Source organism: Plectropomus leopardus, chromosome 7 (assembly GCF_008729295.1).
Source record: "Plectropomus leopardus isolate mb chromosome 7, YSFRI_Pleo_2.0, whole genome shotgun sequence".
In the NCBI taxonomy this organism is placed as follows: Eukaryota; Metazoa; Chordata; class Actinopteri; order Perciformes; family Serranidae; genus Plectropomus; species Plectropomus leopardus.
Genome location: NC_056469.1, coordinates 25,268,208 through 25,293,076, shown reverse-complemented (window position 1 = coordinate 25,293,076; position 24,869 = coordinate 25,268,208). Strand labels below are relative to the sequence as shown.

At 42.0% G+C, this 24,869-nt stretch overlaps 1 protein-coding gene across 1 annotated transcript; it reads left to right on the top strand.

Moving 5' to 3' along the window:
• prkcg (protein kinase C, gamma) lies at nucleotides 1-24,869 on the top strand. The gene is made up of 17 exons (XM_042490322.1): nucleotides 1-617; nucleotides 1,671-1,917; nucleotides 8,367-8,398; nucleotides 8,506-8,588; nucleotides 9,460-9,571; nucleotides 11,090-11,218; nucleotides 11,333-11,489; nucleotides 12,875-13,076; nucleotides 14,025-14,222; nucleotides 17,437-17,610; nucleotides 18,643-18,734; nucleotides 19,173-19,235; nucleotides 19,412-19,550; nucleotides 20,668-20,748; nucleotides 20,939-21,046; nucleotides 22,374-22,514; nucleotides 23,408-24,869. The coding sequence occupies exons 2-17, from the start codon at nucleotides 1,676-1,678 to the stop codon at nucleotides 23,567-23,569; spliced, it is 2,115 nt and encodes a 704-aa protein (XP_042346256.1). The 5' UTR covers nucleotides 1-617; nucleotides 1,671-1,675; the 3' UTR covers nucleotides 23,570-24,869.

The window sequence follows — 24,869 nt, the reverse complement described above, 5'->3', positions numbered from 1 at the left end:
GAGAGACAGTTGGCGCTTGCATGTCCATACTCTATTGGTGGTGGCAAAATGGCAGCTTCTGTCTCAGCCGTCCTCCTTCCTCTACCTCCCTCACCCTCTCCTGAGAGAAGTAACCCAGTTTTCAAAATGAATCGCTGCCTGTTCCCCTCAATCTTTCTCCTCTCTCTCTATCTCTCTCTCTCTCTCTTTCTCTCTCTCCTTCTCTCGTCCTCTTCTTAGTAAAAACAGAATCAATCTTGGAAAGAGAATACCACCTCTCTATCTCGTCCTCCTCCTCACCCTGCCTCTGGGTTAACGGATATATACCACTTCACTCTTCTATCTTTGGTTCCTTGAAAGCTCTCTTGAAAAGCTTGTTGCTTTTTGTTTTAATTGTTTTTCATTTTTCTCTTTTTTTTTTTTTTAATTTGGCTGATTCTTTTCTTCTTGCCACAGCACTACTTGTCTTGGTCTTCTCGTCTTTCTTTCTTTTTCTTTTTTTTCGAGGTGACCAGCTACAGGTGTGACACATTAGCCTTTCTTTTGAAGTGAGCCAAACAAGGAGAAGAAAGGCGAAGTGGAAGAGAAGAAAGCTGCCCTTTAGTCGAGCCTTTCTTCCAAAAACACCACAAATTCAGGTACTGTTATCTCCGCCGTCTGGGTGTGCACCCATCTCCAGAACATATTTTTCTTCTTGTCATTATTTCACTAATTTCTGAGCAATGTGCCATTTTTCTCGCCACTCTCCTCGTTCACTCTTTTGATTGATTTGCTCCTGCTTCTTTGCTGAGACACCATCATTTCATCACATTTTCCTTCTACTTTTTTCGCTATGGGCTTATTTATTTATTCATTAAATCTCTGTTGGTGTTTCATTTATCATTTAGTAGCATGCAACCTCTTGCACCACATTCTCTAATACTTGCCGTTTTGCACTTTTTCTCAGCGCATCTCATCCGTGTTATTCTTTTCTTAACTTTGCTTCAGAAATGGGACTAATTGCTAATAAGGGCAGGCAGGAAGTCGAGTTTGGATACAGGCGCTAATATTGGAGCAGGTGGTGGGGGTGTTGTTGACATGGCAACAGGAGGTAGAGTTGACATGACGACAACACTTTCGGTATGGGCTTGTTTATTTATTCATTAAATATCAGTTGGTGTTTCATTTATCATTTAGTAGCATGAAACATCTTGCGGGAGATGGAGATATCAGGGGTACAGTGAGAGGAGATGTAGGTAGAATGGACAGGCCGTATGTGGGACACACAGCGAGTTGCACTAATCGTTTAGTGTCTCAGAGTCTCTTAGGAGAGTTCTGTCTCCGTGTGTGAATTAACCTCCCTGTCTCCCTCATTACACCTCTCTTTTCTCTCACTCTTGTCACTCTCTTTGCACTCCCTCCATCCTCTTCTGCACTTCCGGTCTGTTCTCGATCTTTCTCTCTATCGCGTCACTCCTTCGCTGCTCCCAACATCCCATGTGCCATTAATACAACTCCTGTTGCTGCCATGACCCAGTACACTCTCCATCCCTCCTCCTCCTTCTCCCAGTCTTCCTCCTCCTCCTCCTCCCTGCCCTTGCTTCCTCCCCTCCTCCCTCTCCCATGCTCAAGGTCTTTTGTCTGCGCAACTCTGCAAACCCTCTTTACTGACACTCATCATCCGTTCCCCGTCTCTCTACTGTATCCTCCAGGCATCATGTCGACCCCAGTGTCCCCTTCCCCCTCCCTCTCACCCTTGACACTGGCCTCCCCTGCATCAGCAACCTCCCCCGGAGCCTCCCCTCTCCCCTCGCCCCTCTCCCCTCCAGCCCGGGTGCCGGTCTTCCAGAGGAAGGGAGCGCTCAAACACAAGAGGATTGTCGAGGTGAAAGACCATCAGTTCACGGCCCGCTTCTTCAAGCAACCCACCTTCTGCAGCCACTGCACCGACTTCATCTGGTACAACACACACACACACACACACACACACACACTTACACAGAAACCAACCCGGCAGTTCATAAGCCGCCTCCTCAGACATCCCACTACTCTATCTGACTCTGAATTCCTCTGCACTTATTCTCTCTTTAACCAGATCCAGCTGCCTGCTGGAGAAACAGCCTACACTCTGTAGCCACCACACTGACCTGACCTGATCACATAACCTCACCTCCACACTGCAGCCCACACAATACAGGAGTTACTTTGGGAGCTTCATGAGCTCACACACATGCAAGTGAGAACCCAATTAGGACATGAACACTTGCACAAAGAGTAACTGAAGAGGCAAACATGCGCAAACAGGCACAATTATTCAGATCTTAAAGGGGCCGTCTTTAGTACAGGGACACTCAGCTTGATTTGCTTGGGGGGCACTCGTGCAAAATGACAGGAGGGCCACGGGTCAGTAAAAACAGCCTCATATATGTTTCAGGGATTTAAGGACATTCCTAGAATTTTATGACATTTCTTGGATTTTAGGACATTCCTAAGACTTTAGGACATTTCTTGAATTTTAGGATGTTTCTAGAATTTTAGGACGTTTATAGGATTTAAAGACGTGTCTAGGATTTTGGGACATTTCTAAAATTTAAGGACATCTTGAGGAATTTAGGAATTTTCTCAAATTTTAGGATGTTTCTAGGATTTTGGGATGTTTCTAGGATTTTAGGTCATTACTAGGATTTAAGGATGTTTGTTGGATTTTAAAACATTTCTTTTTGGGACATTTCTAAGATTTTTAGGATTTTAGGTCATCTTTCGGAATTAAGGATGTTTCTCAAATTTTAAAACGTTGCATTTCAGGACATTAGGGGCTCAGTTAGGACCTCTGTCGGGAGTTGAGTGGGATTTTCCATTGGCACTTTTTTTTTTTAAATGAACAAGCTCTATTTTGATGCCGTTTCATGCACTCTGGCCCCTTATGTGTGCTAAAAGCACTAAAACAATTTCTAGTGTGAATCACAGTATTTTCAGTGAGAATTAGAAAATGGTTGGAGGGGCCATTCAGCACCCTGTGTGGAGCAAATTTGGTTTGTGGGCCATAAATCGAGTATCAGTGTTTTAGTATATTACTTCTTACTTACTAGCACAGACCAAATTGCCTCTGGATGTATTTGGAAAGGCCTACAACTAATCAGAGCAACAAAAAATGTGACCTGGTGCTGCATACACACAAGGTGGGGTGGTGTTTGGTCTGTTTTCCAGCAGAAATTGTGGCCTGATCACAAACCATCTGAAACTGCAGCTAAACAGTACACAAAAATGTGTTTCAGAAAACATCTGAGGAGGGAAATAGATAATTCAGTTACAGAATATTGATCTGAGTTTCGGAGCCTGGTGCGTTGTGCTAGATGGAGCAGACTGGATGGAATCACTGCCAGTCAGAGCCGTGATATTGTCACGTTACTTTTCAAATCTGGACCAATGACCGATTCTGTCAATCATCATATAAAACCTGCCCCTGCTTAGATAAGCGGTTGTGTATGGCCCACTGGAAATCTGTCTGAACTGGAAGGGACCAGAACACGGCTATTCAAAGACGGCTGGGACACACCTTTTGACCTAATGGGAGTTGTGGGGTATGATGCATGCGCAGTTCACCAGGAGCTGCGATGTTAGAGGGTGACAGCAGACGGCGCCTGAAATAAAAGGACGGTGTCCACTCAGCTGCTGTGTGTTGAGCCTCCTGTACTCAGACTGACACAATATTTGGGTACAGTCAAACGGATGGCAGTCAATATACAATAGATCGTTTTCATATAGAAAGTATTTGTTTATAGTCTTTTATTACGGACCATTTCAATAATTACAGAATTGTATTTTTAAACCATAGCCTAGCTTTGTTTTTTTGTACAAACATTTTTCAACCTTAGATCAACTGCAGACGCCTCAGTGACACAAATGTTAAAAAATACCATGTTTTATGATAGCGCGCCAGTTTGTGAGCGTTTCTGCAAGTGCAGAGTGGTAGTAGTATCCGGTTCTCAGACAAGGAACTCACAAGAGACAGATTAAAACTAGAATGGTCAAAATTGACTGAAATTTTGTCGTGTGTGCTAAGCTCCAAAATGCTGAACCCTGCAACTCCTATTATGAAACTCACAGGCCTGTTTATTAGGCACCGCCATCCCGCCAAAATGAGGGTTATTTTTAAGACTTTGAAAAGCTCCTCAGGGGCCACAAATGACATTATGGATCTGTGGTCCCAGATTGAAACAAAATCCTTGGATCAAGTAAGCTGAATTTAAAGCGTAGAGTGCACCTTTAATGTGAATACAACAACACAAATAATGTTTCACCAGAAAGAATTAGAAAGTCCTGCATCCATAAATCCTCCAAAATCTATAAAAGTTCAGAAGTATAATCAGTATAATGAACTCAGATATCAAAAGAACTACTCAAGCATGTATTGTGTTTTACAGTGTCAGATTTTTGATGTTTTTACATGTAGGTGGTATTTAACTGTTGGTTGTTTCAAGTGGCAACTATTTATAAACTGCTGAAGTTTACATTTGTCACCGTTCAGTTAAAGCTAATATCTACAAATTTAGTGATTTTGCATTTTTCAGATAAACAGAAAGAATTTGTGCTTTTCTAAATGTTTAGGTAATTCTTTTACTTCTTAAGCTAGATAAAGTATAGATAAAGGCGGGATAAAAAGGCACAAAAATGGAAAATGAGAATGTTAGCAAAAGGCATTATAAAAAGCTGGAAAATTGGCTGTTTTGCTCATGAAGCTGTCTTAAAGATAGTTTTCACCGCACAGGGATTATGTGGGTTTTTTTTTTTTGCAAATCTTAATCTGAAAAGTATTTACAGGTAAATAAGAGGTGAGGCGAATACTGAATACTTAAAATAAGTGGGGAGGGAGTGCACACAAAAGGAAAAAGATTGTGCAAAGTACCTTCAAACTGTACTGAAGTACAGTGCTGGAGTAAATGTGTGACCTGTGTGACATGCAGGCATGTGGGTGTTCGTGTAAAAAATGTCCATGTAGACATCCATGCAGAGAGCTTGTTCTGTCCAGTAACGCTCTGAGTCACTGTGTGTGTTTGTGTGTGTGTGCGCGCACACTTGTGCGGGTGTGTTTGCGGGTGCGTGTGTGGACATATGGCGGTGGTGTATGTCAGATGCAGGGCGATGCATGTGCCAGCAGCCTGTGGGTAGCTTTCAGGACATTTCTCCAACTGGCTTCTGTCTTGGCCGCGAAGCAGCACTTAGTTCAGGGTGAAAACTCTTTTCCTTCAAGCAGGATGTCAGAGCAGCAGCTCGCAACCTGGGCGTCAAAGCCCCTGGGGGGATTGGTAGATTAATTAAAGACCAAGTAAGGATAGTTCTAATTTTGAAATGTAAATATCTGGTTTATTAAGTCAGTCTCTAAAGGGGAGTGGGTTTTAGCTCCTTCAATTAGGGCTATCAATTACGGGAAATTTTCTAAAAAGGAAAAGAGTGATGCTGCTGTCAGAGGTCAGTGAGTGTTTGGAGTCCTGCTGCTCGTAAAGGTCCAGTGTGTGGGATTCAGGGGGACATACTAGCAGAAAAGGAATATAATAAAATGAGTATGTTTTCTTCAGTGTAAATCAGAGTATCATCCGAAAATAAGAATTGTTGTGCTTTTGTTACTTTAAAACGAGCTGTTTATATCTACATAGGGTGCGGGTCCCTGGAGATCGCCATGTTGAGCCTCCGTAAGCCCATAGGTGACAAACCAAACACCTGGCACCAGATAAGCTCATTTGCTTTCACCGCCTTTACGCCTCGACCACTGTATTTAGCAGAGTCTCCACGAAAAGCAGTGTCTTAAAAACAGTTTTTTTTAAACGTGAAACTGCTTTATCAGTGTTTACTAGTTATATCACCCGATCCGTTTCCCTCTGCAAATAATTTGGTTCCCAGTTAAAACCTCCTGAATGTCTGGATCTTAAATTATCAGAGAAAAAAGGTGAGCACATGGTAGCAGGTGCTAAGCTAGCTTCTCGTCTGCACCAAACTGAGCAGCACTGGAGAAACACTGTTTTGTAACATGAAGCTGCTTTTTTTTCAGTATTTTTACCATTTTTAATCACCTTGTCCATTTTGTAGAAGACACCTCTGCGGATCAATCAGCTCCCAGTAAAAACCTCCTGAGCAATGAACACCGGAGAAATTCTAACCGGGAGAAGTTTCAACTAATTGCAATCTGCAGTCCTCACCACTAGATGCCACTAAATCCCCCTAAATCGGACAAAGTGGACCTCCAAGTGTCATAAATAAAAACACTGCTTATATGAAAAATTGAGACAACAGACAACAGTACGCTTCAAACTGATCTAGGGACAGATCCAACAGGCCCGTCTGTTGTCTGTGTGAAAAAACGTTACCAGCATTATAACCATACCTTCATTTTGTTCAAGTGTCTTTTTTACACAGAGATCGCACTACAGAGCCGCTACGAGGTCCCTTCTTTGTGCCTCCTTTGCATTTTTACACAGAACCAAACGATGATGGCGTCGTGGCACTCCAGTTTGTGATTATACGCTGAAATTCGGCTTCGCGGAATCAAAAGAAGTGTGACGGGCGTGAATTGAAACACAACAACGCCGACCTCTAGTGTGACATATAATATGTGTCGGCAGCGCTTTGTAAACAATAACAATGGCATAATATGTAAATAACAATCATTTCCTGGTCCTGTTATGTGGCGGCTGATCTCGTCCTCTGCTCAGATCTGTGGAGGAGTTCTTGAATCTCATTGTTTTCCAGTTTGCGGACATCTACTCCCGCTGTTCTTCCTCTTTGAATTAGCCACAATTCGCCAACATCTACTTTTTAAATCTCCCGCGGCGGGTCGCAAACACGCCCCGCCTATGGTCACATCTTTACGGCTTTACATTTTATGCAGGCCTCATTTCGGCTCTGCTACTACCTCTGTTCCCGGCTCAGAGTAGTGCAGTAGGTGTGTGCAAAATTTGTGTTGGGTGACACTGGGACTATGTGCAGTTGCATATCTAGTGTTGTTTTTGTTCAGGCTGTTGTGTTTTTGATGTCATAGTGTGACAATTGTTTTTTGTTGTAAGTGTGGAGACATTATCTGCGCAGCACTGAGTCCAAGACAAATTTCCCCTACAGGGACAACAAAGTGTATCGTATCATATCGTATCATAACTGTGTCCCCCCTCTCGTACGCTCTATACAGAACAGCGAGGCGGCAAAACGGCGAATTATTCCCACCTTGAACAGTGTAAAAGCAGCTAGTATCTCATGACAGCGAGCCAGCATGTACGATACCATGACCCTGAAACTGAAACAGCTAAATGGAATTCAGCCATCATTTATTTTTATACTGTGACATGTCAAAATGTCTTCAGCGGGAAAGGCTGGTTGCAAAGACAAAGTTCAGGTTTTCCCACCCTTATGATATTATTTATTTTAATCATCTTAATCTTTAGTAGTTTATTTGAAATTTTTAATTAGCCCTGTAATAGTCTGGAATTTATTTGAGCAGTCTGGTCAGTTTTATAGTTTTTCTGACTGGTTTTAATGGCAGCTTTTTATTTCATTGCATAGGTTTATCAATGCATCATTACATTTAAAATTCAGTGTGTTTCTTCTGATATCTGGCCAGCAAGCAACACTGTTCGTTCTCCTCAGATCCATACCTGGTTCTCTGATGCTCTCTGCTGGTCAAAAAGCAGAACAGGCATCACACACTCAAACCGCTGCAGACAGAGACTTCTGCTGAATGCTGATCAAGGATCAGATTACCCTCGGCAACCCCATCTTTAATTATTACCCAGCCAGATGGTGAACTGATTTTAGATCAGTGATTATGGTCAGTTTCCTATGAACCCCTGGGCCTCTCCAGTATGATTGTGGAGGAGCTCTCGGCGGCGTCTCGTTCGTTCTTCTGCCTTTCTAATCAAAACTTGATTCACAGCAGGCAAGCCGCTGAGTGGACTCTTTAGTCAATCAATGGCTTTAATTATTCAATTAAAGCTCTAAGGAGAGGCTGGAAACGAGCCAACACCGCAGTTCTGGAAACAGGAGAATTGTGTTTGTGTGTGTGTGTTTGTGTGCGTATGTTTGTGTGTGTGTAACACAATGATTGACACCACTTGACCTGGTCAGCAGTGTGGCTTGGAGAGGAAAGACACACATAATGACTTTGTTTATCACGTCGGTAGCCTCTAACACAGCTAGTGGTGTTTGTATTTGGACAAGACAGAGTTTGTTCTCAAATTGTGCCTGCATGTCTGTTGGTTTTAATACAGCATGCAATAATGCAACGGTACTATCTCTGTCTTGGCAGCGTTATCTGTTCTCCTCTGGCTGAGAAACAGTCTCAGAGAAAGCAAAATGTTTCACCTTTAAGAAGAGTAAGAGAAGATTGTATTTGTGTCTTAATCCATGTGCCTTTTTTCACTCAGGGGCATTGGCAAACAGGGATTCCAATGTCAAGGTAAAGATAAACCCAATGTTATTGTCTTTTTTTTTTCGCAGTATTTAATCTTCTCAGATGATTTTCTCAGACTCATTTTTGAGGATAGTTTTCTCTCTTTCCTTCAGTTTGCAGCTTTGTGGTCCACAAAAGATGTCATGAGTTTGTGACCTTCACTTGTCCCGGCTCGGTGGCGGCACCCAGACCAGATGTAAGTGGAATATATCCATTACTTTCACCTTGCTTTGCTCTCTCGCTGTCTTGTCCTCCATTTTTCTCAAGATTTAGCCTGTCATCATCATATTTAGCCATCCGCTGCGTGCCAGGAACACGTGTTCATGACTCATCTGTCAATCCATACATCCTTCGTGCAGCCTTGTCCCATCTGTGACGTCTGCGTTCATGTCATCCTACAAGGCCTCGCAGATGCAGAGAGTTTGAGATAGACATTGGGGGTGGGGGGTGCAGGTGGAGGGGATGATAAGAGGGAGAATTAGAGGGTGGAGAGAGAGCAACAGACTGCTCAGTCGTCCTCTCGGTGACATTTTCAGGATTTCAGGGAGATTTGTCTTTTCGTCACGTTTTTTTTTTTTTTTTTATGCCAGCCAAATAAACTGCCTCAGAAATTGGGTCAAGGGGAACATGTGTGTGACTGTGTGTGTGCTGGAGTGTAAAAAAGGATGAGTGAAAGGAACACACGCGAGGAGAAACAGGGTGACGGTGTTTTTAAATAGCGGCTCAGAGGGAAGACAGTTTGGGAGAAGGTGGTGTGTGGAGAGTGGTGGTGGGGTCTGATGAGCTGCTGAGAGATAAAAATGATTCATCCCTCTCTGCACAGTACACACACACACAGACACACACACACACAGCCTTGCCTAGATGCACTCTCATTTATATGTCCTCTCCCAGTGGAGAAATCTAATTGGCTTGTTCATGAATACCCCACTCAACATCTCTCCACTAATCATACTCTGCGTGCATGTGTGTAAATGTGTGTGTGTGTTAACATTTTCTTCCATGCTCACACTCTGTGTGTGTTTGTGTGTGTGTTCTCCATGCACACTGTTTCTGTTTTCTTTCAGGACCTGAAGAGTCAGCACACATTTAAGGTCCACACTTACTCCAGTCCCACCTTCTGTGACCACTGTGGCTCGCTGCTGTACGGCCTCATACACCAGGGCATGAAATGTGGCAGTGAGTTTCTCTATATACAACTGTGTGATAAATCTCTCTGTGTGTACTTGCATTGATCATGTTGGGTGGGGGGGATCATTGCACACAGTCACATTTTAGGACTGACCTCCCAGCTGGGGAAATAAAACTGGTCCTTGTAAAATTAGCCTCAGAAACACGTTCATTTTCTAGCAGATGAGCACAATCAGCTGAAATTTAAACAATGGCGAGACACGGTGGCGTGAGCCTCTGTGGATGATGTGCAACCTACAAACATGCACAAGAGGCTTTTGAACTTGTTTCTTGCAATATGCTTCAAAATGCCAGTTGGTGGATATTTGGAAATATTTGGTGGATAAGCAAGACATCGGTGAGTGTTAGCTAAAGAACCAGAAAAGTAGGCTGCCTGGCAAAAGTCGTAAACCCCGTAAATACAGCCAAACATTACATTTGTGCACTATAATAATTATAATAATAATAATAATAACTTTATTTATATAGCACCTTTAAAAACACCGTTTACAAAGTTCTTTGACAAACAAAGCAAAGTTAATAAGGCAGAGTTAATAAAAAAATTGTAGTTAGTCAATGAAGCTGAAAAAAAGCCAGACAAGAGTTAAGGCAGAATTAAACAGGAGATTAGAGGCGAAAACATGTTAGAAAAATATAGTAACAAAGTAAAGGCATTAGACACAGAACATGAATAATGATGATTACAATAAGCAGGATCAAGACAGAATAAAAAGTTAAGTTAAAAGATAAATTAGGAGATCAAATTAAAAGACAAACTAAATAAATTAATCTTTAAAAATTTAAAGATGACATCACATAAAAGCAGGTCTATAAAATGGATTTTAAGAAGTGATTTAAAATAAGTCATTGTTGCTTACCCTAAAGTAGAAATGAGCTCACTCCGCCTCATTTCCTCACAGGACGCCACTCTTCCATCAGGCCGGGTTTTAGCGACCTCTCACGTTCGTCCTCTTCTTTCCTCAGCGAGGCGGGAACAATTTGAGGTCATTTGACACTGTGGTCTCTCAGTGAAGACTCGTTGAGATGTCTGCGCAACACTTATGAAACATGTTTATTAGTGAGCTCTACAGTTACTGATCTGCAAATTTAATCACCTTCAGACAGAGCAGGCTAGCTGTTTCCCACTGTTTCCATTCTTTATGCTAAGCTAAGCTAACTAGCTGCTGGCTGTAGACTAACAGTTACAGGTGAGACGTAACATTCGCATCAGTTTTTCTGCGTAAAGCCCGACAAAAAAGTGCATAAGCACATTTCCCAAAATGGTAAAAGGTCCCATAAAGTATCGTGGTAGGAGGGGTTTCTGTTATGTCTCTGGGAATAAATACAAATCAAGGCTGTAACCAGTATCCTAAAGTGACAAAAACAACATGACAAGGTGTTTTTTGTTTTATTTTTTTGCATTTTAGCTTTTTTTTTTAACATTGTATAATCTTTTGAACTTTTCATTTATCTAATTACTGTTTTCTGCTTATATTTGTTAACACTTGCGTATCGTTCTCCTGTGAGGTTGCGACATGAACGTCCATCGACGTTGTGAGACCAGTGTTCCCAGTCTCTGTGGCCAAGACCACACGGAGAAGAGAGGGAGGATCCACCTGACTGTCAGAGGAGAGAAGGAGGACGTCTTTGTCACAGGTGAGAGGCGCAGCTGGATCATGGGAAGTGTTTTTAAAAGAAAAGAAGGATTACTCAAGTAATGAAGGATTTTTCCCGCTCTCTTTGCTTTCTATTATTCTACTTTCCCTTCAGTGCGGGAGGCTCGTAACCTGATGCCCATGGATCCAAACGGCCTGTCAGACCCGTATGTTAAACTGAAATTGATTCCGGACCCAAAGAGCCACAGCAAACAGAAGACCAAGACCATCCGCTCAACACTCAATCCCGTCTGGAATGAGAGTTTCACCTTGTGAGTCCTTGTGTACTAATCCAAGCTGGAAAATGTGTCTCAGACAAAATGTGCTTTAGGGAAAAGAAAATGTCAAAGAAACTGGAATTACTGAGTCATGGGAAGCACCCTGAAAGACAAATATTAGAGGGGAGAAAAGAAGGCTGATGATTCCTGAGTATGTGCAGTTTATTCTACATCAGCAGAGTTCAAATTTAATCCTTTACTTCCTTTTCTGATATTCGGTAGAATTAAAGGTCCAGTGTGCAGGATTTAGCGGTATATATCTGCAAAAACTGATTGTTATATAATAAGTATGTTTTCTTCTCTGTATAATCATCTAAAAATATGAATTGCCATGTTTTTGTTACCTCATAATGAGACGTTTATATCTACATAGGGAGCAGGTTGTTGTCCATGGAGTCCACCCAGGCCTCCAGGAAGTGTGCCAGGCTTTGAAGCTAACTTTTATAATGGCCAAACAGTGGGTTTATAACCCCCAAAACTGTTAAATGATGCCACTGGGCCCAAAAAGACTTTTTCCAGTAGATGTACATTAGGAAAGAGACTTCTGTAAGTCAGTGGATACATTTTTTTTTAGCGTCATAAACCCTGAAAAATAACTCAAGTCACTATCAGGATTTCATCTGTTTTATGTGATAACATTTGGACAGCGTAAAAGAGCCGCGAGATTGAATAATTTTACCCCCACTCACTTTAGTGGAGCACTAAACTGGAAGTCTCCAGAGCGCTTGCTTTATGGCCCAATGATGAGGAAGCAGTGCAGATCATCCATGTGACTTCATACTGTGAAAATTAAGCTTTTTTGGCTTCATTCACCACTGAGCAACTTTCATAGGAATGAACGGGGTCTCGCCTCCAACGCTGTATCCAGGTCTCTTAATACATCCATGGGTCCACCATGTTGCACCTCCATGTTTCTACATTAGCCCAGAAAGAGCAAACCAAACTCTGGCTCTAGACAGTTTTGCATTTTTCTGTCAGCCACTGTAGTTAGCAGTCCCTCCACGATGAGCCAAACAGTGTTGGAATTTTTTTTTCCCCACAAGAAACTGCTTTATTCTGTGTTTTGAGCTGTTTAAATTGCTGGTTCTATTTGTTTTTTGGAGATGAAGAGACCTCTGTGGGTAATGCGGCTCCTGTGAAAAACCTCCTGAATAATGAAATCCTCCATTTGAGTTCACACTGGGCACATGGGAGAAGTCTCAATCTGGTATTATCGCTGCTAGATGCCACTAAATCCTACACACCGCTCCTTTCAGATACTGGAAAATTTGTCTCAGAAATCCAGAAAATGCCACAATAGTGGGAAAAAAAATGTGCGTTGTTGTGTTGCTTGCACATTCTCCTCAGAAATATTTGAGTTTTTGTGTTTGTCTCTCCAGCTCAGTGCGCGGTCACCAGTGGGACAGGCGTCTGTCTGTGGAGGTGTGGGACTGGGACCGCACGTCCAGGAATGATTTCATGGGAGCGCTGTCATTCGGCGTGAGTGAGATCTTCAGGCGTCCGATCAGCGGCTGGTTCAAACTGCTGGCTCAAGATGAAGGGGAATACTATAATATCCCCGTGCCGGACCCGGACCTGCAGGTAGGAAGATCGCTCCAGACAAAGAAAGCTATCAGTTGGTCGTCATGGTGAACAAAAGCAGCAGTGGAGATATTTGTTCACCTGCATTCACCTTTCTGTTTAATCCTTTCAAACCTGGACGTCACTTGTCTTGTGCTGTTTTCGGATGTCTTTTTTTGAAAATTGGTGCAATTTCTTTCAAAAACATGGGGAAAAAGAAAATGAGTAACTTGAGAAATTTTCCCCAAATTGCAAGGAAATTAGTAGATTTAGTAAACTATTTTGAAAAAAATTGGGGAAAAGTCTAGGGGGAAAAAAAAGAAAAAAAAGTAGGCAAAAACAATATAATTATCATAATTACATATTTAAAATTGTATTGTAAAAAAAAGTACTCATTTTTAAGCACCTTTTCCAAGTTATTTCCTTGTTTGTTTTTAACTTTATGTTTTAACTTTATTTTTCATTTTTTTTAAAACAATTTTTCAGGTAACTTTCTTGTACTTTGTACTAATTTCTTGCTAATTTTGTGTTGTTTCTTCCTTCATAGCTCATTGCCTCCTTCCCATGTTTTAAAAGAAATCAAGCCAATTTTCTCAGGTTTCAAGGGGTTAATGAGTATTTATCCTAAACCCTGGACATAACCTTCATCAACTTATAATTATCTATATCTAATAAACACCAGCTGCCATGGCTCACTGGGTCAGGATCTTGAACTGTCCCTTCCTCTATCTGAGTAAAAAAAGCACAGAAGATTTATGCCCGCTGTTGAAGCTAAATAATTAGATAATAAATTATATAGATCCACTCCCTCCCTGTTACACTCAGTCTCCACCAGGGTGCAGGATTGTTCTGCCTGACTCTAATCTGAATCTGGGGGCAGGAAGGAGTTTGTTTGTCAGGTTTTGTTTGTGTGTCTGCTGGGCTGCATCCAACCATTCATCTCTCAACCCTCCCACTGTGATTCTGCAGGAGCCCCAGCCAGACGGCACGACACCCTCTCTGCCTCAAGCGCTACCTGCAGGGCTGTCTGAGCCGTTCCCTGTGGCCCTGTCCCCGACCCCTGTGCTGTCCTGCCCACCTGTCCACACCCCTGGTCCTGCCAAAGTCAAAGTGGGCATCCAGGACTTCAACTTCCTCATGGTGCTGGGCAAAGGCAGCTTTGGAAAGGTAAACACACAGAGTTCCCACGTATCTTTAAAAAGCATTAAATCCATTAATCCAAATATAAGGCTTTAATTAGCATTATAATGTCTTAAATTAGTTTTTCCAAAGTCTTAAAAATGCTCAGACATTGGAAGTAGGATTGTATTTGTTGTTGCTGCTATGCAAAGGGTAAAAAAAAGGCTAAAAAACATAAAATTAACTGAATGTCTGTTGCGTTAACATCACCAAAAAAATAATATGTTATGTTACAATATTTATTTGAAAAAATAACATAAAATTCTCCCTAACCTTAAGTATTTGGTGTCAGTTCATGTTTTTTTCCCCTTCAATACCGGCTATTGTAAAAATGTTCCAAGTGGCATTAAAAAAGTCATAAATCCAGTGTTCCCATGGTCATGGAAAAACTGGAAAAGTTATGGAATTTTCCAGTCATGTTTTCCAGGCCAGGAAAAGTCATGGAACCAGTTAAAACAGCTGAAAGTTTTGGAAAAGTCATGAAAGTTTGGTGTGTGTAGTGAGATTGTTAAGTAATCATCAGTGTGTAACCTTCCATGTAATGTTAACCTTCCATGAGTCTGTTATGTTTGGAAAAACCCGGCACGTCAAAACATTATTATGGATCCTTAAAAAGTCATGGAAAAGTTTTGAAATTTTGTCCATGAATATGTAAATCCCACTTGCCCTAAGTTGTAGGAACCCTGAAAACAACAAGTGTCAGCTTTTCTACAAACGATCAGCACCTCTGATCCAGCCGGTGAAAACAAAAATTATTCCTGGCTTTAAATAATTTCTTCTATTGATGGACTCGACCTTCAAGTGGCATTTCGAAGAGCAGCTCCCCCGAGTGGAATTTCTTTCTTACTAACATTGGCTTTCCTACATCTGCCAAATGATTCAGTTAACCCTTCTTCTGTGCTGTCAGCAGTCGTGAGCTCAGGCTGGCTGTCTTCCTACACGCCACACAGTCCTCCTGGAGGTGTTCATTTCAAGGGAGCCTCTGCTCTTCATTTTCTCTTTAATTCCCCAGTAGATGAGGCATAATGAAGAGAGTGGAGTTTTGAGTCCTTCTTCCTCCTCTGAAATCCCTCTGTGCTGTTTCATAACTGTCAGAGGAGAGTCTACAGAGGACAGGAGAAATAGACTCGACTTACGTAAGATGTGAGAGAGAAAAAAACGACCCAAGAAAGGAGAGACAGACCCCGGGGCTGCTGAGTGAGGGAAAGTGAAATAGAGAGTGGAAGAGGGGAGGATTACTGTGCTGCGGAAAGTGACAAAATGACCAAAAAGAAGTGGGATAACAGGAATGGAAAGAGGAAGAAGTGCATGATTTTTGTGAGATTTGCAATATTCTCAAGAGTCCCACTTTGGAGAAGAACAGGAGACAAGATCACAGAGGACGACAGGATTTCTCTCAGTCGCTGACAGTTCATCAATAGCACGCACACACACACCTTCCTCACACACACCTTTCTGTAGTCACATTGATCTCTGAAAAATGACACCATGTAATTTTCTTCGTTCTTCCCCACTATTTGAAAGTTAAATGAGATCCTCTTTCCTCGCTACCCAGCAGCCATTACAGCGCAGCGCTTCAGGCCGACCAGACAATTTTAAACTGTGTTGTTGTCAGCACTTCCTCGCTGCTCCTCTTGACCGTATCTTTTCCGCGGACCACAGTAAAGCTCGGGTCATGTGGCTCTTATTGTGGAAAATTATAGCTTCATTAGCTTTCAGAGCGACCTGCTAGCAGCCAATTTCACAGGAGTGAGAAAATAGCCTCCAAATGTTTTTTTAATGTCTGATAAAAACACGAGAGCCGCTTCGCTTTTTTTATTCAAGACATTAATGTGTATTGAAATCTTTAGGCATGTGCGCTGTTATTTCATCATATCGGGGTAAATGTGCACACACAGTGCTGAACTTGCTTGTCCATATACTGTGATGACTTTTCATTTTTCTCTTATACTATTTGACTTTATTATTGTTTTTTTCAGTACTGGAAACTTTATACAAAAGGCTGTGTGCAGGTCCTTAAAAAGTCTTAAAATGTCTTAATTTTTTATAAACATTACACCTTAAATGTCATTAAGTAGTCTTAAATTTGAATGGTTGAACAGAATTACAACAAACATTTTTATCTAATTTCATTTATCCATATTTGCACCTCCACACTGGCGACAGGTGTGGCCAAAAGGCCAGTTTTTGGGTTGTCTGTCCGTCCATCCCACTCTAGTGAACGTGACATCTCAGAAATGCCTTCAGGGAATTTTTTAAAAATTTGCACAAATGTCAAATGTCCACTTGGACTCAATGAAGAACTGACTTCATTTTGGTGGTCATAGGTCAAATGTCAAGGTCACAGTGACTTGACACCCGTCACATTCTTGTGAATGCAAAACCTCAAGAATTTCCTCAAATTTGGCACAAACGTCCACTCTCAAGAATGAACTGATTGGAATTTGGCGGTCAAAGGTCACTGTGAACTCACAAAACATGTTTTTGACTACATGTTTGTGAAGCATCCATGTTTTTAACAGTTATGGATGTAAACTATAAGTGCAATTTGACTGGTTTCAGAGGCATGCAACTGCAAAGTGGTAATTCTAGTTTAATTTCAAATTTTTCCATGTGACATCCGAATACTTGCACTTGATGCAAAATGTTGATTAACGTAACTTGCTTTGATAACGTAAAACCTACCTCTGCAAGTCTGGTTAAAAAATTATCTTGAAAAAAACGTCAGTGTAAGTGTCTGATTCCTGTAGATACCCTGTAAGTCCTGGAAAAGCATGGCACTTAATTTCATGAACAAATCTTTGCAAATGTACCTCAAAAGCACATAAATTTAATGAAAACAGCAGAACTAGTTTTCTCCTAACTAGAGCACCATGTCATTCATAACAAAATGACCTAAAAAATGTTCAGCACAGGGAGTATTACAGTACATGCATAATTCTATCTGGAGCTAGAAGTGACAGTGAATGCATTCCCGACTGTACTGCACAGACCGCTGTTGTGTTAACTGTGTGAGCAGTTGTAAAAAGAAAAAAAAGAATTTGAATTTAAAAACACTCTTGTAGCAGATAGTGGGTGTAGTTTTGTCTATAAATACACATTGTGTTTATTTGTGGACCTCGGTAGGTGGAAGACATGCAGTAGCTGTTAAAAAATTCTCTGGATTGTTTGTTTTTACTCTCGTCTCTCTGTCTCCGTGCAGGTGCTGCTGGCAGAGGAGAGAGGCAGCGAGCGTCTGTTTGCAGTGAAAGTGTTGAAGAAAGACGTTCTCTTCCAGGACGAAGACACGGAGAGCGCCCTGGTGGAGAGGAGGGTTCTGGCGCTCTCCTCTCGCCCTCACTTCCTCACATCGCTCTACTGCGCTTTCCAGACTGAGGTGTGTGTAAGCACGGGTGGATCATGAGACGATGGCCCCCCGGGCACAGATTAAAAAAAGGCCCCACCACCTCTCCTACATCAAGAACAAGACACACAGACTTAATGCTCGCTTTGCGTCTCTTTGTGGTCATTTTGTGCATCTTTGCAGTCATTTTGTGTCTTTTTTTGTGGAGTCTCCTTGTGGTCATTTTGTGTCTCTTTCTGCACCGTTTTGTGTCTCTTTGTAGTATTTTTGTGTCCTATTTGGCAGTGTCTCCTTGTGGTTGTTTTGTGGGGGGGTGTAGTGAATTTGTGTTGTGAGTTTGTCTTTGAGGTCATTTTGTGTCTCCTTGTGGTTGTTTTGCATGTCTTCATGGTAATTCTGTGTATTTTTTGCGTTTCCTTGTTGTTTTGTGTCTCTTTGTAGTTGTATGTCTCTTTGAGATCATTTTGTCCTTTCGGTTGTTCTGCGTGTCTTTGTAGTCATTTTGTCTATCTTTGAGGTAATTTTGTGTCTTTTTTTGCTCGTTTTGTGTCTTGTTTTGCTCGTTTTGTGTCTCTTTGTGGTTGTTCTGTCTGTTTTTTAGTTATTTTTTGTCTGTGATTTTTTTTGTGAGTCTTTGTTCTCTTTTTGTGTCTGTTTGTGGTCAGCACATGTTCATTTAAGTGACATAATACAGGTGACGGCCCGGGGGGCGCCTGACAGTTTGCACTCCCGTGGCATGTGCCCAGTGAGCTCGTTCAGTAATCCATCCGTCTATCTACCTGTGTGTAGGTCTGTGTGTGGAGGACATTCAGGGTCCTAAATGAACCACATAATCTTCATTAAATTGTCCATAAACGGCCTCACATTTTGTCTACGTTGTCCTCCCAGGATTTGTTTTAGTGAAGCGGGCTGAGAATTGTGATTAATAAATTAAATAATTAGTTTGCTTTCTTTAACAAGGTCCTTGGTCCTGGAGGAGGTTTTAAGAGATTGCTTTTTAATTTGGACAAGAGGTGATGATGTATGGAGAGTGTGTATATGTGTGTGTGCGTTTTGTCTCTGCAGGACCGTCTGTATTATGTGATGGAGTACGTCAACGGAGGAGACCTGATGTTTCACATCCAGATAGTCGGCAAGTTCAAAGAGGCTCACGCAGCGTATGTAGTCAAAAAGCTCCTTTCTTTCACCTTTAATCAGTCTTCATCTCTACCATCTCATTTCCTGCCTTTCTTTTATCCTCTGCTCCTTTACATCCACACTCATCTCTTAGCTTTGTTCATTATACCTGGAGACTCATAAAAAGTCATCAAATCAAGTACCGGCCCTCTTCTTTTCCCCCAGTCTTTCTCCTCCCACTAATTTCATCTTTTCATCTACATTTTCCCTCCTCCTGGCTGTTCATCTAATCAATAATCTTTGATCAATCATCTAAAACGAATTCCTACCCTGTTGCTCATTTCCAGCTCTCTTTCTTCATCTTCCTGCCTTTCATCTGTTTGGTTTCCATCCCTTTCATCACCCTCTTGAGTCCACTTCCCTCTCCTCTCGCTGAAAACCTTGACCACCACCCCCCCCCCCCCTCTCATTCCCTCCAGGTTTTATGCGGCGGAGATAGCGGTCGGCCTCTTCTTCCTCCACAGCAAAGGCATCATCTACAGGTAGAGAACAGGGCCGCTCATCTCACATGGCCTGGTTTGGCGCTGTCACTGCTCCGCTCGGTGCAGCACACAGACGCGACACAGATTTATCATCTCTTTTGTAGCTAATGACTGTTATAAAGATGTTATCTATCAAAATGATTCATACCTGTGTGATCTGTCTCCTCCTCTCTCAGGGATCTGAAGCTGGATAACGTGCTGCTCGACAGCGAGGGACACATAAAGATAGCCGACTTTGGTATGTGCAGGGAGGGCATGTTGGAAGGCGACACCACACGCACCTTCTGCGGCACCCCTGACTACATCGCCCCCGAGGTACAGCCACCCCTGCTCTCACTTCACGGTCCAGACTAACTTCTGAACTCCACTCATTTGCTCCTTAAATCCCTCATTTCCCCTCGTTTCACCCGTGTCTTCCCCTCTTCGTTTGCTTGACCTGTTTTCGCAGTGCTGCTGCGAGACGGCGAGTTGCTTCGCTGCAGCTCCTCTCATCTCCTCCGTCCTTTCTGACCTTGTCAGCATTTTTGAATAATTAACTTCACATGATTCAATTAGCGGCAGTGTGTGCTTGTGCTATGAGAGCATCGCATAGAAACCACGATTGTCCTTCAGAGACCTTGTTTTACCAGTTTTGCTTTCACTTAGTGCAATTGACTTAAGGTGATTAACTCCCCTGAGAGTGACACAAACCACTGAAAACTAGCTGAAGCAGGATTTAATCGATGACGATGCAAATTTCCGCCTGAAAACAGCGGAGGTGGTTTTGCTTGACACCCTTTTGAAATGCAAAATATCATAACAGCATGCTTTATAATGTTTAGCTTACAAATGGTTTGAAATGTGTGTGTGTGTGTGCATTTCTGTGTTCGGCAGCCATAAACAAAGAGTGAAGGATATATCCAGCTTGCTCAGTTTATGGACTTGTAGTCGACAGACGCAGCAGAGAGAGAGAGAAGATGTGACTGTTGTGCACGTCTTTGATATTGTAAACCTTGCTATGGCACCCCTGGGTATTGACTCTCTTATGTAAACACCCATTGATTCCTCTGCATCTGCCATTTTGGAAGAGATACAATATATTTCCCCAGGGGCTGGGAATTGTTCCCTTGTGCTCCCCCCCCCCTCCTGCGTGCACACACACACACACACACACACACACACTGGGAAAACAAACACACACAAACATGTGCAGACAACACAAACACATAAATCCAAAGTGTTGATTATTTCTGAGCTCATTCATACATTTACCCATCCCTAATGCCACACTTTCTCCCTCTCTCTGCTTTTCACTCTGACTGTCTCTGATACTGTAGCTGCTTATCATCTGACTGCTACAACTCGGCTTTCTCTCACTCTCCCCGTCTTCTTTCCTCTTCCTTATCTCTGCACCACCATTATCTCCTCTCCTGTTCCCTCCATCCTTTTTCAGATTGTGGCCTATCAGCCCTATGATAAAGCAGTGGACTGGTGGTCCTATGGCGTGCTGCTGTATGAAATGTTGGCAGGACAGGTAAGACTCAGCTTAATCCTAACTATAGAGCCGCGTGCGCAGACACTTAAGCCTCCAGTGCTCGTTCTTTGTAATCACTTCAAAAGACTTTCAAGAGAACTTTAATTTCAACATATTTGCTTTCAGTTTGCTCACAGGTCCTCGAGGTTCACTCTGTCTTTTCTCTTCTCTCTCTGTCTTTTCCTCTCAGCCACCATTTGATGGTATTGACGAGGAGGAGCTGTTTCAGTCCATCATGGAGCAGAGTGTTGTGTACCCGAAAAGTCTCTCTCGTGAAGCTGTCGCTATCTGCAAGGGAGTAAGACACCATTCCTCTTACTCAGAACTTTTAGCACACAGACAGTTAAGATAAACCTGTATAAATGAGAAGAATAAAATGAAATTACTATATTACATTTCTAAAAATACACACTTAAATAAATACAGCAAACCATGTTTATTGTTGGCAACTAATTGGAGCTCACCCACCTGGCACTATATGTCAGTATGACATTAGAAAGATGTTGGACTCATAAGTCGAATAGACTTTAAGTTTTGAATGAAATGAATATGGGGTTGACCATATTTAAATGTCAAACGAGAACGTGAGAATTTCATGTTTTTTGGAGGCTAACAGTATGACTTTTTGTAGTTCTTGGGTTGTCTTCTCTTAACCTTATCACTAAACATATATTAACCTTTATTTCATCAGCTAGTCCCAATGAGATTAAGATCTCGTTAACAAGAGAGACCTGAGTACATAATAACGACATAAAACAAACAATTTAAAATGTACAATATCAATCATGGTTAAAAAAAAACACACACACACACACACACACACACACACACATATATATATGTAATACTCACTCCCAAATCAGTTTAAGTTCTAGGAAATGGAAATGCTGTTATTCTGCGTCGTTGCAATGAGACGTTTGGAGGACGTTGGATTTTGGTTACTTAACGACACAACATCAATGTCATTAATCACCGGTATTCAACGTTAAATTGAAGGTTGCATTAGATTTTGTCCTGACATTGAATTTTGTGTCAATGTCCGATGACGTTGGTGGTTAGGTGGGTATAATCCAACTTTCAAACTCAGATTAAAGTTGTTTGCACACGGCTCTCAACATGGAGGTGCGTGCAGCAAACGGTGCTAACAGAGCTAACATGCTGACAGAGCTAACAGTGTTAACATGCTGACAGAGCTAACAGTGTTAACATGGAGGGGAAACGGAGCATAAATCTTCCACAATAACAGATCGCTGTTGTGAATATGAAGCAAGAGCCAGAAGCCATTAACTTAACTTATAAAGCATAAAAACATGGAAATGCGTTATACATCTGAAGGTAACAAAATCCTTCCTCCAACACCTTTAAAACTCACCAACATGTTATATCTATCTATATATTTAATAAGTAATATCAACATTTTGGTTTTTTTACATTAAACAAACAAGATAACGTGTAAATGAGTGAGATTTAGCCTCACAAAATTAGTGTAAATGCTCATATAAATCAGAAAAAGTAAATTAAATTATGTAATATAACATTTAAAATTAATTTAAATCATATTTAGCAGATAAAATTCACCTCGTATACTGTGACTTTTTCCCTCCTTTTCTTCACTCTTTCCAAAGCTCCTCACGAAGCACCCGGCCAAGCGTCTGGGTGGAGGAGAGGAAGCGGAGAGAGAAATCAGAGAGCATCCATTCTTCCGCTGGATCGACTGGGACCGTCTGGAGAGACTGGAGATCCAGGCGCCCTTCAAACCCAGAACTGTCAGTACAACAGATGGACCACAGACTCGTCTGTCCTTGTCTTTCTTTCTGTATTTCTGTATTTCTTTCTTTCTTTCTTTTTTTCTGTATTTCTTTCTACTGTATTTCTGTCTTTCTGTTTCTTTCTTTTTTTTGTCTTTCTGTCTTTTTCTTTCTTTCTTGTCACTCTCTCTTCCCCCTCTCTTCTGTCCTCTCTCTCTCTGTCACTCCGAGGACACTTTTAGGGAATTAAAGCTGTCACTTTCCTCCATCTGTCTCCTCTCTCTCAAACTGCTTTCCCTCGTTTCCCTGCATGCCTCCTCTCTCCTCCGTCCTCATTGTGTTGGCCATTTCATCCCCTCTTCTTCTCTCTATTTTCTGTCCCCCCCTCCATCTCTCTCTCCCCCATTCCTCCCTCCTTTCTGTCTTTTCATCACCTCGGCTGGCTCCTAGAGATTGGCTCTGAGCGCTCGGGAACAGACAGTCCAGTCATAACAGGCAGGACCCCCTGACCTCGGGGTCCTGCCTGCTCCTCCCATATGCAAATGTATGTCATCATTAGCCTGCCACACGCCAGTTTGCGGCCCCGCCGGCCAATGGCGAGGTGTACCTTGAGTGAGTGGAGTACGCTCAGGGGTTAGAGGCCAGGCCCATTAGCCAAATGAGATTCAAATCATCCAGCAGAGCGGCTGTCAAGGAGCAGGGGAAGAGACGTGAGCAGCTTTCTTCCTACAGTAGGTGTGATAGAGAGTTCCTCGGAGGGAAAACGAGGGTGTGGGTGAGCAAAAGAGAAACGTAGGTGCAGTCTTTTTATAATATCACTTCTCTTGTGTCTTTTTTTCAGGAGGTACTTGACAGAGTGTGCGATCAGCATTAATCATGTGTGGTGCTAATCTTCTGTTCTTCTTCATCAGGGTGGGAGAAAAGGCGAAAATTTCGACAAGTTCTTCACAGCAGCTCCGTCAGCTCTCACCCCCTCCGACCCGGATATACTCGCAGCCATCAACCAGGAAGACTTCGAAGGCTTCACTTTCCAAAACCCAGACTTTGCCCCCTCGCCTCTGACCGCTGTTTGACTCCCACACAACAACCCCTCCAAAAACAACCTTGTTAATCCCCCTAATAGTAGTTTTATAACAAAGAATTTGAAACTAGAAGCGACTATTAATGACACCTCTCATAACCAAATTCTGACGTTTACATGAAAATGCCAAGACACCTTTATATTCATCTTTGATGTATTATTCCTTGATAGTCACAGAATGTGTTGCAGCGATGCAAACAAAGCCAGTATTGTTCTGTAGATTTCCATCATAGAGTTTTTTATGTAAGACCGTAACTTGATGTAAGAGTACTGTAGTCTGAACCCAAGAATCTCTTTTGCATGCAGTGTTTTTAGAATCTTTGACACACTAGTTTTCTAGAGTTAGAGATTATCCAAGAAACTATACCTGTGTAATTTTGCAATTCAGTTTCAAACTTTTTTTCCATTACTCTGATTAGAATCATCTTGTGTGGTGAAAAGCCGCATTTTACGAAACAATTACAGGTTTTTCTCATACAGCTATACAGGCCACATAGGAGGCAAAACAAGACGCTTTTTAAATCATGCAGATCACATGATTTAAAATGTGTCTTAGCAGGTATATTCCAGCCGAATATTACGTTTATGCACAGTAAATCAGCATCAGAAGCACGATAATTCTAAATATCTCTCTCACTCTGTTTGTGTGTGAGCGTTGACACTTTGACTCTGATGCAAACTGAGCGGGTATTTATTAGACTGGCAGGCTGTGGAAAAGCTCAGGTTCCTCTGGCCTGGCCCGAACTCTCAGTTAAACGTCACACCGGTGACCTCACATGGCCCGCTGTGATGATGAAACAACGCAGCGGGCTCAATGTGACAGTTAATGTGCATTGCAGCCCCCCAGCTCATGCACACTCCGTCTGGGAGGAAGTCCTCACATTTCTGCCGCAGTTTGAGCTGCATAATTTTATATTTACGTGATTTTTTTTCTCTTATTAATCTTTAAGCTGTGGGCTTATCCGCACTGCAATATATAGTATCCCTGCTCCTTAATAACATCCTACAACTGCACTGAAATCTCTTTATGCAGTCTAAGAGAATATGCCTCCTAATGAAGACGCTTGCACAGGTACAAGCGCTTTATTATTTGTGTGGTGCATACCTCAAAGCTTTTTGCTGTGTAATGACGTCCTCACAGCATTGATTAGGCGTAATTAAAAGTGAGGCTCACTGGGACTGTTCAATACATGGAAACAATAATAGCAGCGCTGTCATTTAACACTATCTGAGCGGGGCAGGTGGCTGCAAACATACAGTTCAATTATCTCATTTCAGTGCTCTTATCTAAA

Bases quoted from the DNA above. Each gene is read 5' to 3' on its own strand.
- prkcg (XM_042490322.1), top strand. From the start codon at position 1,676: ATGTCGACCCCAGTGTCCCCTTCCCCCTCCCTCTCACCCTTGACACTG. The intron at 1,918-8,366 runs GTACAACACACA...TTTTTCACTCAG, and splicing joins CACTGCACCGACTTCATCTG to GGGCATTGGCAAACAGGGAT. The intron at 19,551-20,667 runs GTACAGCCACCC...ATCCTTTTTCAG, and splicing joins CTGACTACATCGCCCCCGAG to ATTGTGGCCTATCAGCCCTA.